At 40.6% G+C, this 20,714-nt stretch overlaps 1 protein-coding gene across 3 annotated transcripts in view; it reads right to left on the bottom strand.

Annotated features, from left to right (window-relative positions):
• Positions 1-10,605: 10,605 nt before the first annotated feature.
• The window catches only part of TRPM7 (transient receptor potential cation channel subfamily M member 7), a 125,722-nt gene continuing 115,613 nt past the window's right edge, over positions 10,606-20,714 (bottom strand). For all 3 annotated transcript variants that reach the window (XM_089685691.1, XM_089685689.1, XM_089685690.1), the window contains 2 exons: positions 18,484-18,590; positions 10,606-11,737 (listed from right to left, as the gene is read on the bottom strand). In XM_089685691.1, the coding sequence (XP_089541817.1) occupies positions 11,613-11,737; positions 18,484-18,590 (232 nt within the window). In that variant the 3' untranslated portion in view covers positions 10,606-11,612. The remainder of the gene's footprint in view (positions 11,738-18,483; positions 18,591-20,714) is intronic.

The following is a 20,714-nucleotide window of genomic DNA, read 5'->3' as shown; positions in this document are numbered from 1 at the left end:
AGCCCAGTGTTGTGAGAAAGGGACCTTTATCCCCAAGGTGGCAAAGTGCTTCCAGGGGGAAACCCTTCCCCGCCTCAAAGCACCCCCCCTCATGTTGAGGGCATGTGGCGTGGTATGTTTTTTTTGGGGGGGTGCTCGCTTAATGTTAGATTCGGATTCATTGAAATTCGTTACTGTTGTATTCATCCAAATTTCAGTTCAGAACAAAGATCATCTGTCACATCATCTAACTCTCTTAGCAGCTCAATCTAGCATTTCCTTAGGATAACCCTTGTGTCATTTCTAGGATTCTGGTTTCAGCCTTTTCTTTAGAACTAATAATGTGACTGATGAGTACACTGTGTGCACAATTATTAGGCAAGTGAGCATTTTGACCAAATCTTCATTTCTTTGCATATTGTCCAACTCCAAGCTGTATAAATTTGAATGCTTATTGGATTTAAGCATATCAAGTGATGTGTATTTGTGTAATGAGGGAAGGTGTGGTCTAAGGAGATCAACACCCTATATCAAGGTGTGCATAATTATTAGGCGGCTTCTTATCCTCAGGTAAAATGGGCCAAAAAAGAGTTTTAACTGACTCTGAAAAGTTAAAAATTTTAAAATGTCTTTCAGAGGGATGCAGCACTCTTGAAATTGCTAAGTAATTGGGGCGTGATCACAGAACCATCAAATGGTTTTGTAAATAGTCAACAGGGTTGCAAGAAACGTGTTGAGAAATAAAATATGCAAATTAATTAAGATTTAAGAAGAATCAAACATGAAGCTACCAAGAACCCATTATCCTCCAGTGCTGCAGCCTACCTGGAGTGCCCAAAAGTACAAGGTGTTCAATGCTCAGAGACATGGCCAAGGTAAGGAAAGCTGAAACCCGACCACCACTGAACAAGACACATAAGTTGAAATGTCAAGACGGGGCCAAGAAATATCTGAAGACAGATTTTTCAAAGGTTTTATGGACTGGTGAGATGACAGTCACTCGAAGGACCAGAGAGATGGGCCCGTGGCTGGATCAGTAACGGGCAGAGAGCTCCACTTTGACTCAGATGCCAGCAAGGTGAAAGTGGGGTACTGTTATGGGGTGGTATTATTAAAGGTGAGCTAGCTGGACCTTTTCAGATTGAAGAAAATCAACTCCCAAACCTACTGCCAGTTTTTAGAAGACACTTTTTTCAAGCACTGGTACAGGAAAAAGTCTGCATCCTTCAAGAAGACCATGATATTTATGAAGGGCATGCTCCGAAGTAATCCACTGCGTGGCTATCCAGTAAAGGCCTTAAAAGATGAAATAATAATGACATGGCCACCTTCCTCACCTGACCTAAACCCTACTGAGAAGTTGTGGACAATTTTTAAATAGGAGATTTACAGTGAAAGAAAACCGTACACCTCTCTGAACAGTGTCTGGGAGGCTGTGGTTGCTGCTGCTGCACAAAAAGTTGATCGTCAACAAATCAAGAAACTGACAGACTCCATGAATGGAAGGCTTATGACTGTTATCAAAAAGAAGGGTGGCTATATTGGTCACTGATTTTTATTTTAAATGTCAGAAATGTTTATTTGTAAATTGAGTTGTTCGTTTTTTATTCTCATTTTTAACAGATGAAAATAAACAAGTGAGATGGGAAAATTTTCATTTCATTTAGTTGCATAATAATTCTGCACACTAATAGTTGCCCAATAATTGTGCACACATAGATATTCTCCTAAGAAAGCCAAAACCTCACTTTTACTTTCATAAATCTTCAGGTTTGAGGTTTATTAACATTTGGATTGACCAGGAGCACTGTAGTTGTACAATAATGATATTAATCCTCAAAAATACAACTTGCCTAATAATTGTGCACACAGTGTATAAACTGACAGTAAGAAATAACTTTTTTAAGGGGAATCAGATGAATATCATCCACACACAGGTTATTTTTCCTGTTAGTCGGCTTGCAAAATAAGACAGTAATGAGATATCCCTCACAAAGGGAGATGGATTGGAACATCGAGGAAATTAAACTGTCCAGGACTATGCTCAAGCATGAAGGAGATAGAGGAACGAAACTTCATCTCAGATGAGAATGAAATGACAGAAGATTATCCTATTGCACTTGCAAGGTGAACAAATATCAATTTACCTCAGCCCCAAAAGTACATTGCTAAGGTATAAGGGATGTGCATATGCAAATAATATAGGTTTGCGTAGCTGGCAGCTACTGTAGAACCCATTGCTGTCCCATAGAGCTGAAAAATCACCCTTCATAATAAAAAAAGTTTTTAGATGTACAGTAGGAAGGAATTACAATGAGAACTCATTCATGTCTGCCTGCAGATCCATAGTGCGAAGAATATCACTCTTGAAAGTGTTCTGCAACAAGAAATGGGGAGATGACCCCATGCTCCAAGACATTAGAGAGCATATGATCGCTAGGTTCTGAAGAAACACTAAAAGACTGGAGGTGAGAAAGCGAGAAGCAGGGAAAGCAAGGTGGCAGGAAACAAAACAACAGCTCTTGCATCCTAGTATTTGGAATGCAAGACTTCCAAGCATCCGCAATGGCCTGTAGACATAACTAACTCTGTAAAGTTGGGGCAGACCTTCTTGTGGAGGGGTACTTTTCTGGTGGATTTGTCAGATTTGGAATGCCAGGTATTGAGGATGGAAGGAGAGCCAAGCTTGTGGGATTTGATATTGGAGATTGAGGGTGTAGTGAAGAAAAGGAGCACTTTTAGCAGCTGGTAGAAGACTTGCAAACATGTTCCTTAGGCTTCTTCTGCTTGTGAAGGCGGTTACTCTTACACTCAGATAGCATCCTTGATAACAGCATCCAACATAGACTCAAAGGGGATTATTTATGAAATCTGGACAGAGCAAAATCTGGTACAGATTTACATAGAAACCAATCAGCTTCCAGTTTTTATTGTCAAAGCCCAACTGAACAAGCTGAAGTTAGAAATGGATTGGCTACCACGCACAGCTGCACCAGATTCTGAGTGCATCAGTTTTAGGCCTCATGCACACAGGACATTTAACAAAACTCTCCAAGAAACCATCCTCTTGGCAGCAGAATTTTTGCAGAAAAAAACACCTGACGTTTGTAAACGTATCTAACACTTTTACAAGCATTTAGGAGTGTTTACAAGTATCAAGCACTTGGGCGTTAATTAATTTCATTGGCCAGAATAATTTATTCTGTTCATTGCAATTAAATAATGCTCAAGCACTAAACGAGCCTTGGGTTAATACGCGTTTAGGCGCAATTAGGCGCGTATAGACACGTCAGGCATTTCTTATGCCAAAATGCTGCTCTTCCTGGACGCTCTGGCCCTGGGTTTTTTTTTCCTGCTGGTAAATACTACTGCTAATAAAAGCTTCTAAAAGTTTATGTGTACATAGACACATAGGATAACATGGAGGGCCATTTGGAAGCAGTAAAAAAGTGGCAGCAAAAATGCCCTATGAGCATGAGGCGTTAGTAAATCTCCTCCAAAGAGATGCTGTCCCCTGAAGTTCACGCAGAGTTTTAGTATGTGGTGCATCTCATCAATAAGGGCTGAAAGAGTCTCTTTTAAACCATCTTTGTTGAACATGGATCTGAAGATTCTGGGGAAGGTTTTGAGCACCCACATTAATAAATATTTACAATCTCTCATACATAGGCACCAGGTGGGCTTTGTATGAGAGATAATATCCGCAAAGTTAGCCATCTCATCCACATCTTTTATCAGTGCAAGATACCAGATCTCCTCCTGTCCCTAGACATATACAAGGCGTTTGACTCACTTTCGTGGGATTACCTAGCATTCATTCGTGGGGATTTGGAGACACCTTTTTGGCATGGATTAAAGCTCTGTACTCATATATTATAACCTTTTTGTGATACAATAATAATACTCTAATTAAACCTTACAGTGTCATATATAATCACCAAAAAAACCCCATAAATTGTCCAAAAAGAAAGAAAAAATCCAATGAAAAATCCAGTGTCCAAAAAAAAAGTCCCAGATTTCCAAACTTTATCATCCAATAGGAAGGATTGAATCCTATTTCATCCCGTGATACCTCAAAGAAAAAGATATATAGATACTCTAGTGCATTACCTTTATATAAAAAAATATATTCACTCTGTGCAAAAACACAACCTATAAAGATGTGCAAAAACTTTTTGTTGAATTAATTATTAATTATATATAGTGCACATATAGACTATAAATTAAACTGTGACCACTCCGTGAACACTGCAACACTGTGCATCCACCAACACCAATAGTATTACATACTATTACCCTCTGTATATATATAATCAGCTCATCAGCATTCAATCAGAGATCTTCTATTTCCTCTCCAAAGATATTTTCCAAGGTCCTCAAAAGACAAGAAGGGTCTCAAGACTCATATCCAAAGTATAGGGAAAAATTTAATAGCCACTTACATTTAAAATTCCACATTTCCAGCTCCAAACATGGCTCCTATGCAAGTTCTAACAAACAAATGCAGTAAGCCATGTGTGAACAACCAACAAAATGGCCGCGGCGACACTTCCGGTCTGCGTACGTGCGTCTTGACGTCACACCTCTAACGCGTTTCGTCACTTCCGGATTTCGTACTACTCCCCTTTGGCTTCAGTTAAGTATGCTTGGTTTTTTTCCCTCATCAGTCCCAATTTCTTAGGGTTCGAGACAGGGCTGCCCACTTTCCCCTGCGCTCTTCATTTTGGCCCTCGAACTCCTCACCATGACCTTCTGAGATAATCCTAACATATCTGGCGTCCCCTATTCGGATAATTATTATAAGGCGAACTTTTATGCTGATGACGCCCCCCTGGATTTAACCAACCCCCTCATTACCCTTCCCAACTTGCAGGTTACACTGGACCATTTTTCGACCATTTCCAGGGTCCAAATTAATTTATCAAAAAAGACGGCGCTGAATGTCTCCCTTTCCGATGATTTGGTAGTGAATCTGAAAGCACAGTTCCCATTCCACTGGGTGCCACTCTCTAGGTTACCTGGGAATCAAACTCACCTCCTACTCCACTCTGTTCTTGGCTGATTATTATCCTCTGTTGCATACTTTGACCTCCCTCCTCCATTTACGGCAATTCCCCTCTTTCCTGGATAGACCGGATACACGCTGTTAAAATGATGGATTGAACATTGCAGATTGCTTTGAAATGCCTGTTCACACTGCTCTACCTCAAAGCCTTTCAGATCAGTACACATTGTTAAACCCAACCTTTGCAAGGCACTTACCAGGGGTCGCAACTGCCTTTCACATACCTAAATGCTACCAGCAAGGACTGGGATAAATGAGCTCTTAAGAAAAGTAAAGACAAGCGAGATTACAATCTGCTGTGTAAGTTAGCCCCTAAACGACTGACCTATATACTGCATGCCCTAAATATGTCACACTTCCACTTAGCTCAAAGATCAAAGGATAGTTCACTGATTTTCCTACTGATAACATGGATGGTGAAAAACCAATATACAAGCCAGTTATTCCAGTTTGAGAGTCTGACACCTTGCACCAAACAATGCAGATGTTACTATTCTCAAGTGCAGTAACTTCAGGCAACCATTTAAAATTCCATATGCTAAAGCTAAACCAGCACATGATTGACACTGTTCAATTGTTTTGGGTTACTGTACTTAATAACATTTAATAAGAGCCCCCGACAAAATAAGGTCACAAAAAGTTAAGCACCAGCTGAAACCGTGTTGGTAAAGCTTGGCACCAAACGACTTTAGTGGTTACAGTATAGGAAGCTAACTGCTTGCTAGGTAAGCCTAAAACATAAAAAGAAAAAAAAACATACAAGGCACAAGCTAGCATTGGACCACTGGCACACGTATCTAGCAATGTATAACAGTTTGAAACAAAATAAACTCAGAGCTTAAAATAACCAAAAACAATTACAACAATTTTTCATATAATACCAAACATAAAACAAAGTATTTTGGGCCACGTTTAAAGGAAAATGCTATTTTGTTATTTTAACCACTTCCAGTCCGGACACTTTCACCCCCTTCCTGTCCAACACTGTACCCATATTAATTTTTTACTATTTTTTTGAGACAGATAAAACTTTATTTTGGTGGTATTTATTCACCGCTGGGATTTTTTTTTTTTTGCTATGTAAATGAAAATGTCCAAAAACTTTGAAAAAAAAGTGTTTTTCTTATAAAATTTTGCAAATAAATAATTCATCATAAATCTTGGCCAAAATTTATTCTGTTATCTTTTTAGTAAAAAAACAAATAAGCCAAATTAGTCTACAACCAAAAATTATAATTTTTAAACTTTTTTTTTTTTTTTACATACTGTCACCCTGGTGACACTGTACTACTTTTGGGGGGGGTGATGAAGACTTTTTTTTTTTTTTTTTTTACACTGATTGCTTTTACACCCATATAGGGTGTAAAAGCAATAATTTCTCTCTCTGTCTGCATTCTTGCAGCCATTGAGAACTACTGAGTGAGCTGTGATTGGTCACAGCGTGTCACATGGTACAAGGCTGTTGTGAATAGCCTTGTACCATGTGACCTCTGTGATCATTCACAGATTTCATATGTAGTAAGCAATGATGTCAGAAGTGACATCTTGCTTACTACTTTGCATGTGATCACCGATTGGCAAATCAGTGATCACATGATCGGGACCTCGTACAGAGGTCCCATCCGACGATCGGTGTTTCACCGTGTCCGGAGGACACAGCGGGCACCGGATCACGGTGCTGCGCGCTCCCGGGGAGCACGCACAAGCAGAGTGCAGGGAGGCCGTTTATAAATGGCCACCCAACCCTGCCACCGTCCAGCCGTTTATATACAAGGGCCGGTTGGGAAGTGGTTAAGAAACCGCAATTTTGGCAGAGCAGCTAAGATGAACTTCCGCGCATTCAAGGGAGTGACATCATCTTGGCCCTGCCAATGAGAGTGTCCGCAGATTGGTACCCAGAAGCAGACTGGCTGAATGTCAGTGGCCAGCTGGGAGATGTGGGAAACCAAAGCACTATAGTGAAGGTGAGTCTAGTTCAGACTAGACTTGCTGATCATTGTAGGTCTAAAAGTCTGGAGCATCCATTTCTACAACAGTGTTGGTTTAGCAGGTGACTGGGTAGATGATTTATTTATTTACTATTGGAGGCATGATCACATTGATATTTTGTCCCCTTTTTCTAAATTTTAGGAACACAGCACTTTATTTCTGAACTGTTTCTTTTGTTTTGCCCAATATGAATTGTTTTTCACTGCAGTCAATTAGCACAATTAGCTGTATTTATTTTTGCTTCAAGTTAGTATTGTGGTTTTATAACAGCAGCAGCTGATACATTGTTCTGGTAAAAAGATCAGCGCTATAAACATAGCAATAGATGGATGCTTTAAGGCCTCATTCACATGGGCGTACCTATCCGTACACCAGTGCGATGGCTCATTGTTGTCTGCACAGGTGTTCTATGAGTCTGTGCGCAAGCAGCCCAATTCATGTCTGCTTGGGATGCAGCGGCTGCACAGACACAGCTGCTGGTTCTAAATGACAGCCGTGCAGGTTTGTGATTCCAAATGCAGACAGTGGGGATTATTTATTAAAGCGGGTTACTCAGATTCTGGTGCACCTGTGCATGGTAGCCAAGCAGCTTCTAACCTCAGCTTGTGAAATTAAACTTTAGCAATAAAACCTGGAAGCTGATTGGTCTCTTTGCAAAAGTGCAGAAAATTCTGAGTGAACAAGCTTTAGTAAACAAACCCGTGTGCGTTCCGAGACACGCACCTGTGATTGTGCTTGTGCAGTCGCAGCATCCCAATAGACATGAATGGGACTGCCTGCACTGAAAAACCTGCGAATCCTGTGTGGGAAGATGGCCCTTTGCACACACCTGGGTGTGAATTCACACTAAGCCTTGTGTATGGAAAGTGTGTACTCAGAACAAAGTAAGAATTTTTTTTTTTATACAGGAATTAGGCAAAAAAAAAAAAATGTAAACACTACTTGATTTTCAGGTGTGAAAGTGACAACATATTTCACGTTAAATGCGGAAGTGACGTAACATTCTTTTGCTTCTGCTATGTGATGAGACACCTAACTGACCCAGAATAAGAAAACAACTTCTGCAAAAGTGACTGAAGAGCTCAATCTCAGTCCCATGATGACAGTGATTGAGCTCTGCAGTCACTTTTGTAGCAGTTGTTTTCTTATTCCAGGTCACAATCCTGCATAATGTCCTTTTGTCTCTTTCGGTCAGTTGACTATGTCGACCACGCTTATGCTGATCAGATGACATTTTCCCAGAAACTGTATATACCGTCATAACCTTTGCTATCGTACCACGCAACACGACAAATAAATTGGCAGCTTCAGTCACAGAAGCACCAGCTAAGTAGGCACCAACAATTTTCCATCCTTGAAGCTCAGTAAGCTCTGACAGTGAATGCAGCGAATGACAAAAGTGAAGCTTCTGACTTGTTAGCCAGGTGTCTCATCACACAGCAGAAGCAAAAGAATGTTATATCACTTCTGCTTTCAACACGAAACATGTCGTCACTTTCACACCTGCAAACCATGTAGTGTTTCCATTTTTTTGTCTAACCCCTTTATATACATACTCACTGGCCAGTTTATCAGGTATACCGGTTCAATTGCTTGGTAACACAAATTGCTAAAAAGCCAATCACATGGCAGCAACTCAATGCATTTAGGCATCTAGACCTGGTGACGACAACTTGCTGAAGTTCAAACAGAGCATCAGAAAGGGGATATAAGTGCCTTTGAATGTGGCATGGTTGTTGGTGCCAGACGGGCTCGTCTGAGTATTTAAAAAACTGCTGATCTACTGGGATTTTGACGCACAACCATCTCTAGGGTTTACAGAGAATGGTCCAAAAAAGAGAAAATATCCAGTGAGTAGCAGTTGTGTGGCTGAAAATTGTTGAGGTCAGAGGAGAATGGACAAACGGGTTTGAGAAGATAGAAAAGCAACAGTAACTCATGTGAATATGGAAGAAAATCTCAGGAATGTTTCCAACACCTTGTTGAATCTATGCCACAAAGAATTAAGGCAGTTCTGAAGGCAAAAAGGGGTCCAACCCGGTACTAGCAAGGTGTACCTAATAAAGTGGCCGGTGAGCGTATATAAAAATGGAGAACAAAGTCTTATCAAACACTGGATTTTATTTTTTCTCACTGAGCTCCCCATAGCAAGCAAGCCTAACAAGTGGCAAAGTATTATGTTTCTTCATCTTGCTGTCTTCTCTGTAGCAACCACTTTTTTTTTTGCTCTGTGCTTTTCATAGCAACCAGTTTCCGCTTTCCTTTAAAAGTGGCAAAGAGCACATAAAGTTCAGCATTATATAAATTAACTGCAAGGTGATTATTTTTGTTTGTCATCTTTAACACAGTTTATTTTTGTTTCACGTTTTTGTGATATTCTTAGCAGAGCCAGCTGATACTTTGTTCAGAAAGATAAGATTAGCATAGAAATTCTTTATACATTTACAATGGTTACAGTAATGAAATACTTACTGGATATGTATGAGGCTCCATGCACACGGGGTGTTTTGATAACGCTGGTAAGGTTAGCTGTGTAAAGTCATGTTAAAAACATGTTTTTTTTTTTAGCATTTTTGCATTAGCTTTTAGCGGCGTTTTGCTGTGTTTAGTGGTGTTTTCCCACATTTGCGGTTTTAGCTGTTTTTTTTTTTGGTCAAAAAAAGTTCAAAAAATGCATGTTTGCGGCGTTTTTCTGCATTAGAGCATTTTTACAGCTAAAAATCTCCTCTAGAAACCCACTAGTTCTGGGGGTTTTTTCCAGCCAAAAAATGTCCCAGCCAAAAAACGTTCATTACAGTCTATGTGTGCATGAACACATAGGATAACATGCTGGGGGGGTTTACTAGTGAAGGGATTAGCCTTTTAGTTTGATGTGCCGCCATTTTGTTCTTTGATTAGCCTAAGTTCTGCCATCTTAGAATGAGTATCCATCTTAAACTTGTATCAGTATTTTAAAAGGATTAATTTTTGTTTTAAACTGTACTTTTGTCAGGAGTTTAAAGTTCCTCTTTTTCCACCAGTTCTAACTTCCCTTATTTCCAGTAGCCAGCATCCAGGTGATAGTCTGCGGTTGAATATATCCTGTCGCAAGATTATAAATAATTATAGCCAATGTTAAATAGGGAAATTGTCTACTTTCTGTCCTGAACAAAAGTTCATAATTGACGCATTTAATAATAATTTACATATATGCCAAATGATTGGGCATGACTGACGTATGTAACATTTGATTGGCTTATGCATATCTGATAAGTGATTGGTTTTCATACTTTTATGCATTGTTTGAAGTTTCATATATAAGTTTAAACACGGAAGAATAAATTTAGTTCATTCTGAGATACCACCTTGTGTCTGCGTTTCCTGTGTCTCAGAGTGGGCTCCAGATCTGAAGGGCAATCACTGATCAAGCCAGGGACAGACGGGGGTCATTGTATCTGGAAAGGAACGTTGAGCCAATTCCTTTCAACTAGCTGTACAAAAAAAACTAGCAAAAGCCAAAAACAGCCGCTGTAAAAACATCCAGTATGCATGAGAACTTAATCACGAAAAAAAAAAAAGGTACTGTACAAACCTTTGTGAAGAATAAATTTATTTCAGGTTTTTAAAGATTTATATGATATATAAAAATGTATACAGTATATCTCATCTTTCCCCAGCAACATAAAATAATTTTAACAGCTAATTTGTTCGTGCCTTGTTAAGTATTGTATCTATAAGATACACTACAGATTGAAAATGTATAGAGCTTCATACAGGTTCTGCAGGTTAAACCTGCATTTAGTACCTCTAGAAAAAAAAAAAAAAGTGTCTCTGGACATAAATGCTCTCTCAACATCAGGAATAATTAAGTTACAATTCATTGCCTAAGCTGCATTGCAGTGTCCCATAATTTACAATTTAGTAATTCATTACACAGGTACCACAGAACAACGATGACCTTTGTACAGGGGTTTAAATACATCATTAAAAACCATAAGAGACTGTGTACATTCTCATTTGATATACATTATACATGTTGTACAGTTGAGGTCTTTGGAAGATAAAACTTCTGAAGCACGCATTATTTACATGATAAAAAGCACTTCTCTTTACAAGGCAACTTGAAGGGACACTTTCCCCTTTTTATATATTACAACAGTTGTCTGCTGAACATGGCTTTACTAAAGAATCAGTAAAATTTAAATGTATAAAAGATAGCGGTTATACACAGCTAAAATCAAGTTTGAATATATTTCATAAACTCTACAAGAAGGTCTTGCAGGAAAAAAAGACTGCTCTGTTATGTAACCACAGGCAGATCACCTCCTGTACGGCTCAGCTCAGGTGAAGCAGCACAGTATCATCCCCGCTATTGAATATGAATCTGCAGGCAGACTCTGGGCTGATTGACTACCAACATCTGGGCCACCACCGCAGACAGGAACTTTAAAAGTCCTTTTAAAAAATACATATATATTTTTTTAAAAAATGCTAAAAAATAAAAACAAAAGACTTCTAGCAGCACGCACATATGTGCAAAATCCAACTCCATCTCTTACAGCCATGATGTGAGACTTGTCATGAGTTTGTAATTTCCAAGTTACAGCATTAAACGAATAGAATGTTTTGATTCTTTGGTGGAATTGTCAGGATCGGTCGATGACTCTCCATGTTCATCCTGAGGGAATATGACTTTATCGGGGGTGTAATCGTTCCTTTTCAAATCTTTAGAAGAAAAAAAGAAAGTCAGATGTAACAAAATCACATTAAGGCTCATTTCATTTACATAGTACTAGTGCATTTCATGGCTGAGTATTTCCTTTCTAAAAGTGAAATTTTAATTTCTAAAAGTCTAAATGTACAGGAAAAGTAAAATCCCAGTTGTGCCTAAGCAGTATCCTTAACCACTTCCAGTCCGGACACTTTCACCCCCTTCCTGCCCAGGCCAATTTTCAGCTTTCAGCGCTGTCACACTTTGAATGACAATTGTGCGGTCATGCAACACTGTACACATATTAATTTTTTAGCATTTTTTTTGAGACAGATAAAGCTTTATTTTGCTGGTATTTATTCACCACTGGGATTTTTATTATTATTTTTTTTTTGCTATATAAATGAAAAAGTCCAAACATTTTGAAAAAAAGTGTTTTTTTATAAAATTTTGCAAATAAATAATCTTTCTTCATAAATCTTGGCCAAAATGTACTCAGTTATCTTTTTAGTAAAAAAAAAAAAAAAAAAGATAACCCAAATTAATATTTTAATGTGTTTACATTTTTATTTTAACATACTGTCACCTTAGCAGTACAGTGTCACCATAGTGACACTGTACTACTTGTGGGGGGGGTGATGAAGATTGGTTTTTTTTTTGTTTTTTTACATGGATTGCTTTTACACCCATAAAGGCTGTAAAATCAATAATTTCTCCTTCTCTCTGGCTGCATTCTTGCAGCCATTGAGAAATACTGTGAGAGCTGTGATTGGTCACAGCTTGTCACATGGTACAAGGCTGCTGTGAATAGCCTTGCACCATGTGATCTCTGAGATCATTCAGATTTCACACGTAGTAAGCAATGATCTCAGAAGTGACATCTTGCTTACTACTATTCATGTGATCACTGATTGCCCAATCAGTGATCACATGATTGGGACCTCACACAGAGGTCCCATACAGCGATCGGTGTTCCTCCAGACACAGCGGGCACCAGTTTGTGGTGCTGCGCGCTCCCAGGGAGCGCATAGGCTAAAATTGCAGGCTCCGTTTATGATCGGAAACCCGCTCCTGCACTGATCCCGTCCGACCATTTATATACATGGACCGGACGGCAAGTGGTTAAAATCATAACTTTCTTTTTTAATTCCTCCTTAAAAACAGCAGTGCACTTCTTGGTATGTGAGTGTCCCAAGGCACTCCTGTTCCTACAGCTTTATGACTGTGTATCCACAGTTAATATAAGGCCCCTGGATTGAGTAGCTATCAGTCACTGCGACATCCCATACAGCACAACAGATACTAAAACAACTGAATATAACGACTTTTAAGGTGCATATAGTCAATAACAAAACAATGCAGTCTCCTCTAGCATTACTGTCTTACTAACCAATACATCAATATGGATGTCGCACCACTTCCTTAACTTCCCTAGCGGTCTGATTATGTCAGTATTTCTGTGCTCAAAGCGGTACATTATTTTCAATGGAAATATGTTGTTTTTTTATTATAGACCTGTAATTCTTAGCAATAAGTCACTGAAATCTGTCTGAACAAGAGTCTAGTAAACATTCCGGGTATGATAAAATTTGAAACACGAAATCATAAATTATAATATAATAATCATAACAAATAATATAAAAACATAAATGTAATTCAATAATATAATCAAACCAAAACACTGAAATTTGCAATAGAGCGCCAAGTTCACACATCGCTGAGTTCAGTCGCAGAATCGTTTTCAGTGTCTGATGATGAATTTCCCCACGAATCATTATCACTCAATTCTGCAAGTGGTTCCAATTTACTATCACTGTTCTCTAGATGGTCTAAAACCGATTTTGACCTAAAGGGACGCTTTTTGGACGCCATGGACATTTCTCAGTTTCCAGGCAGAAAGAACAGTAAAAATGCAGGCAGGGCACAGGACGCTCGCGGGGAATGGAACCTGGAAGACGGATGCCGGCATCGGCCGGAGGAGATGGCTGGGGACGCTGCAGGGGGGACATCGCGGGAGCGCAGGACAAGGTAAGTACTGGAGGGATTGCTGGAGAAGCGCTGCACTGTATTCCCGAGTGTAAAGTTAACCCCGAGCTACACTACCGCCAGGGGGATTAAACTAGATCTCTCTAACACCAAGCTGATAATACCCTTTCCCCCACCCCCTCCATGACTTTTCCATCAAGGTCAATAATACAACCATCAGTCCCTCCCCTCACGCCAGGGTGTTAGATGTAATCCTAGACCATTCTTTCAGCACCAAATCAAATCAATGTCAAAAGCTTGTAAACTTCACCTCTGTAACATCTCTAAAATTCACCCTTTTTAAACTAATGAAACCTCCAAACTACTCATTCACTCCCTTGTTAGCTCTCACCTTGACTATTGCAACTCCTTTTTCATAGGTCTACCTCTCAGTAGGTTTTCCCCTCTTCAGTCTATCATGAATGCTGCTGCCAGAATCATCTACCTTACCAAGAGCTCAGTGTCTGCTACTCCTCTACAATGTTTCAACGTCAATGAAAAAAAAAACCTTTTTCATTAGAGAATTTTTGTACAATTAGTACCATCCTTGGATTTGACTTGCTGTGAAACATCGAGGAAAACCAGACAAACATTTACCTGATTTTTTTATAGTGTGTACCCAAAATCTGCTTCCAAATGGTACGTAGGGCCAAATACTAATCCACACCCAATTGTAGAAAGGTCAGGATTCATCCCACAGGAGATATCCATATCCAGTGATGGAACTTGCACAAGTGGACATCCATGCTTTCAGTATGGAATCAGCGATTCGGAAATGACCCTGTCCCTCAAGACCTGAGCATCAACAGTCATGCAGTTAAAGCCATCGACCGTGAAGCAGGATTGTAAACTGGTCTTTAGGACAGATGATTCAGATGATCTGGAAGAGCCAATAAAAATCTTATAGGAGTTTTAACAAGTTTGTGTACCACGTCTGTCAGGGCCAGTCTTGAACTATGAGGATCACTAGAATGCCTTCGATACTATTTATGCGGAGCAGATGAGGAAGACATTTTAGGAGAGGAAAGGTATAGATTAGACTGTACTGACCACAAAGAGCCACCAGAGCAACCACTCTTTCTGTCAGAGGATCTCTGTATCTGGAGACAAACCTATCCAGCTTGTTGTTGAATCTGGAGGCCAGGAGGTCCACGTTCAGCATTTCTCACCTGTGACAAAAATCATGGAACGATTTGGGAGGAATGAACATCTTGTCCGGGTTCATCCAGTCTCTATAATGGACAAAGGGAAACACTGGGTGCACCAGAAAGGTCTTGAAAGGGCCTTGAAAGACCCTAGAATGGGAACAGCACTGGTAGAAGCCACAGACTCATTCACGAGTTTAAAATGTCGTGAACTAGGGGTGCGCTGAAGTTTCGGCCGAAAACACCCCTATCAGCCATCGGCCGATATGAAAAAATGCCACCCACCTGCCGCCACTCGGTAGTTCTCAGCCTTACTGGAGAAACCATCAAACGATCCCGGCACTGAGCATAGAGATCAGTGAAGAAAAGATGGCCACCACTCATCTCTATGCCCTTGGAGGACCGGACCGATGTCACTTCCGGTTCCGGGGGTTTTTGTTTGGGGGGGGTTTAAGCACTAGATCAATGCTTTTTTTTGTTCTAATGCTTTACATTGCAGAGGAGAGATGTGGGGTCTTAAGGTCTTATTGACCCCATATCTCTCCAAAAAAAGGACCTGTCACTAATTATTTCTATCACAAGGGATGTTTGCATTACTTGTGATAAGAATAAAAGTGATTACATTTTTTTTAAATGGACAGTGCAAAAAAATAACAACAAAAAAATTTAAATAAATTTAAAAAAGAAAGTTTAAAGTGCCCCCGTGGGCCACGCCCACATATGTAAACGGTGTTCAAACCACACACGTGAGGTATCACTACGAACGTCGGAGTAAGAGCAATAATTCTCGCATTGGACCTCCCCTAACTTTGCACTGCTAACCTGTAGAAATTTTTAAAGTATCACCCATGGAGATTTTTAAGTACTGTAGTTTGATGCCATTCCATGAGCATGCCCAATTTTAAAGCGTGACATGTTTGGTATCTAGTTAAATTGCTGTAACATCCTCTTTCATATTTTACTAAAAAATTTGGGTATATATTGTTTTTTTTTTTTTTTTAATCAAAGTGTATTTTTTTTTCCAAAAAATATATATTCATTTCTAAAAACTGCGCATTTTGGTTTCGGTTTTCAGCCAAGTGTATTTTGAATTTTCACTTTTGGCACCAGAAACCAGTAGTGTGAACGAATGCGCCCCCCCTTTTTTTTTGTTCTTCCTTCCTCTATGCAGGATATAAGTCTGCATTTTTATTGTACAACATTTCATCTATGTTGTGACAGCTCATGTCCCAGTAGCAGTTTAAATGTGTTCCCCTCCAATTGCACACCAAACTAAAGATTTACAATAAAAGCAGAGCTACAAGGCTCTCCGTGGAACTAATCGCTGTATCGGTAATGGAGAACCTGACTAAATAAAAATGTCAAACAGAAAATGGTGTGAACTGTGTCAAGAATAGCATCTAGGTCTCTTTAAGCTAGCAGGTAATAGTAGTGGCCTGGGATTCCTCAGACATGACATAGTATGTTAAAATCTTAAACTCAGCAGAATCGGGGTGAAGGTCCAGAGGCTGCTAGGGCCCCAGGCAGCTCAGATAAGAATTCTGCAGAGGAAAGTGCTGAAGCATGTTTTTTGGCCTCTGTGGACAGAGTCAGCCTTTAAATTTGCAATATAAAATCTTGCTTGAGGTAAAATCCTCCTGGGATGGAGCCAAGCAAGGGACCAAGCCTGCTGGAGCTACAGAAAGACTCTGAGGGTGAAAGACTCAAGCAGAGGACAAAATTCCAAGCTGTCAGTGTCTGCTCAGTCAGAGAGAGCACTGCAGGCACCAACGAAATGGTGAGTGGATCGAGAACTGGAAGCACACGGGCAGTAAAACTGTTCCCCACGCACGTATGATTTAACATGCTGCACTGAAAAGCAGATGGCAATGTAGCTCAGGGTACAAGGCCAAGCATTGAATACTCACAAGCCAGCTGCTGGTAGCAGGAAGGTGGCAAGCAGAGGAAAACATTGCTGCTGGTCAGTATCAGGCCTTTTAGGGAGTACACCTCAGGCAGCACTGAAATAGTTTGTGAATCATGAGCTGGAGGCACACAAGGCTGCAGGACTTTCCCCTCATATAAGTGTGATCCACCGTGTTGCAATAACGTCCTTACAGGATGTCTTCAACTTACAAGCCGACCTCAATGCACTGTTTAATTGGGCAACTATGTGGCAAATGAGGTTTAATGTTGATAAATGAAAGGTTATGCATTTGGGGGCTAAGAATATGCATGCATCATACATACTAGGGGGGGGGGGGGTACAACTGGGGAAATCAATGGTGGAGAAGGATCTGGGAGTTCTGGTAGATCACACGCTTAATAATGGAATGCAATTCCAAGCTGCGGTTTCTAAAGTGAGCAAAATCCTCTCTTGTATTAAAATAGGTATAGACTCCAGAGAGAGAGATATCATATTACCCCGGTACAAATCATTAGTAAGACCTCATCTGGAATAAGCAGTTTAGTTTTGGGCACCAATTCACAAAAAGAACATTGGGGAACTGGAGAAAGTACAGAGAAGGGCAACCAAACTGATACGAGGCATGGAGGAGCTCAGCTATGAGGAAAGATTAGAGGAACTGAATTTATTCTCTCTTGAGAAGAGGAGATTAAGGGGGATATGATCAACATGTATAAATACATCAGTGGTTCATATAGTGAACTCGGTGTAGAGCTATTCACCCTGAGGTCATCACAGAGGACAAGGGGGCACTCTTTACGTCTGGAGGAAAAGAAAAGTAATCTCCAAACGTGGAAAGGTTTCTTCAAAGTAAGAGCTGTGAAAATGTGGAATAGACTCTCTCAAGAGTTGGTTCTGGGCAGCTCAGTGGATTGCTTTAAAAAAAGTCCTGGATTCTTTCTTGGATACACAGAATATAACTATATACTAACATTTATAGGTTGATCCAGGAAATATCCGATTGACTCTCGGGGGATCAGGAAGGAATTTTTTCCCCTGCAGGAGCAATTTGGATCATGCTTTGAGGGGTTTTTGCCTTCCTCTGGATCAACTGTGGATATAGAATTCTAACTTTTTTTTCTTTTTTAAGGTTTAACTGGATGGACTTTTGTCTTTTTTCAGCCAGACTAAGTATGTAACTATACAACATAGTAAAATAAAAGGATAAGACGTTTCTTAGCAGAATAGAGAAAAGGAGGCTATACTCCTAGGACACTAACTAGTTTAAGAGTGCCTATATCCTCCAGTAGGCTGCTGTACACAACAGTCCGTGAATTGCTGTTCAAATGCTACACAAAACTAGTAAATATATTATTTAGACATGAAATTGTAAAATTTTTGAACATCCTGTACATTTGCAAAATTTGTCTCTGCGCGCCCAAAGAAAGTTGGCCCTAATTAGCTTGGCAAGAAACAATCTGTTGGTATTTTATTTTGAATTTGGGGCATTCAAGTGTGTAGAAGTGGTGCGTTTAAGAACTACCCAAATTTGGTGTCAGAACCAAAAGTGTTGCAGATGCTTCATGAATTTGGCACCACACATTAACAAGAGGGATTAACACCAGAAAAGTGGCACAGCAGCTTTACTGAATCCCCCCAGTGTGTTTTGTGACAGATAAAGACTAATTAATGCTCATACACTTACCTGGGAGCTTAAGCTTTCTACAACAGGAATTACAGTGATGCTTAGCACGGAAATTCTTAATGGCATCATCTCCTAAATTTGCTGGTCCAAATACCATGTCAGATGACCTACAGAGAGACAGATGCAAAACAAATGTTGTTACGTGTTGGAGAAGCAAAGATATGCTAGGACTTGTCTTGTAAATTCTAATTATATTAGAATAGATGTATGTAATTATTAACTGTATTGCCTAATTACAGATGAATAGAAACATAGCGACTGAAGTAGTCAAGTAGCCATAATAGTCCACTCATCACACTCCAAAATACCAATAACCTAACCAGGATTCACTTCTTAAAAGCCTTTAGCACAACAGACTAAATGCTTTGGTACAGATAGACAAGTCTGTAACAATGAATTAACTAATTGCCGACCGCAGATAGCCGAATGACGGCTGCACTGCGGCCGGACAGTTCTGGGTGGACGTCATATGACGTCCTCCCAGAACGCGCTCTCCTGCGCGCCTCCGGCGATCTCCGTGATCGCTGTGTCCTACGGACACAGCTGATCACGTGACGTGGTAAATGGCCAATCACAGCGGCCTTTTACCACGTGATCAGCCGTGTCCAATGACACGCTGATCACCGGGAAAATGCAAATGCCGGTTCTCGGCTGCACTTTCCTCACGCTGTCAGATCGTGAGGAAAGTACTGCTGAAAACCGGCAGTTGTCAGAGCGGGGATCGGCACCGATCATCAGGGTCACTGATCACCAGTGCCCTGATGATCGGTGCCCAGCAGTGCCACATACAAGTTCCGCCCACCTGTGCCCAGCAGTGCACCCACCTGTGCCCAGCAATGCACCCACCTGTGCCCAGCAGTGCCACCCACCTGTGCCCAGCAGTGCCACCCACCTGTGCCCAGCAATGCGCCCACCTGTGCTCAGCAGTGTGCCCACCTGTGCCACCCAGCAGTGTCATCACCTGTGCCCAGAAGTGCCACCTACCTGTGCCCAGTAGTGCCACCCACCTGTGCCCACCAGTGCCACCAACCAGTGCCCATCAGTGCAGCCCAGCAGTGCTGCCAGTCAGTGCCCAGCGGTTGTACCAGTCAGTGCCCAGCAGTGCCGCCAGTCAGTGCCCAGCAGTGATGTCAGTCAGTGCCACCTATCAGTGCTGTCTATCAGTACCCATTATCAGTGTCGCCTATCAGTGCCACCAATCAGTGCCACATATCAGTGCCACCTATCCGTGCCACCTCATTAGTGCTGCCTATCAGTGCCGCCTATCCGTGCTGCCTATCAGTGCCCTTCAGTGCTGCCTATCAGTGCCCATCAGTGCCGCCTATCAGTGCCCATCAGTGCTGCCTCATCAACACACATCAGTGAAGGAGAAAAATTACCTGGTTTGAAAAATTTTATAATAGAAACAAAAAACTTTTTTTTTTTTTTCAAAATTTTTTGCACTTTTTTTGCTCATAGCACAAAAAGTAAAGTGCCCAGCAGCGATTAAATACCAAAAGAAAGCTCTATTTGTAAGAAAAAAATGATAAAAATTTCATATGGGTACAATCTTGCATGACCGCGCAATTGTCAATCAAAGTGCGACAGTGCTGAAAGCTGAAAATTGGCCTGGTAAATCAGGGGGTATAAGTGCCCGGTAGGCAAGTGGTTAAAAGGGCATCTGTTCCAGGGATTGCCTACAAACCAATCACTTGTTGATTAGTGGAACTGATGTTCTAAAATCCCTCATAGTTCCTCTCCCTAGAAACCCAGGAAGCGATGTTACACCAAGAGAGGATTGTCACCTCCTGAACTGGCAGACATCTGATCTACAATTGAAATGTCTACGAGTAGCAGTGGAAAAATTCAGCACAGTCTTAGGGAAAGTATACATTTTGGGGGCAATGACCATTTTAATCAAACTATTCTTCCACTGCTGTACAGCAACAGGTACACAGACAACAATAACATGCATCTTCTGCAGAATGGGGATAAGAATGAAGAAATCAGATCATGCCATTATAACTAGCTTTCCTAAAGAGAGTTCCTATTTTGGTGTTCTAACAATCAAAGTTTCCCGAGCAATGATTGCCTCCCCCTAAATCTGAAGGCATAATACATGAGCATGTAAGCACTTGTGATTTTAATAACTGTGAGCTAGCTGAGCCGTCTTAGCTACCTCTAATAGGTATGACTGCTTGGAAGGAGCCATATAGATGAACCGGAGCCACAAAGCCAATACCTGTCGTGAT

Source organism: Staurois parvus, unplaced genomic scaffold (genome assembly GCF_062004578.1).
Source record: "Staurois parvus isolate SC_StPar_1 unplaced genomic scaffold, SC_StPar_1.0 ptg000381l, whole genome shotgun sequence".
Lineage (NCBI taxonomy): Eukaryota > Metazoa > Chordata > Amphibia > Anura > Ranidae > Staurois > Staurois parvus.
The sequence above is the reverse complement of the archived record's forward strand: the minus strand, read 5'-3'. Positions and strand labels throughout refer to the sequence as shown.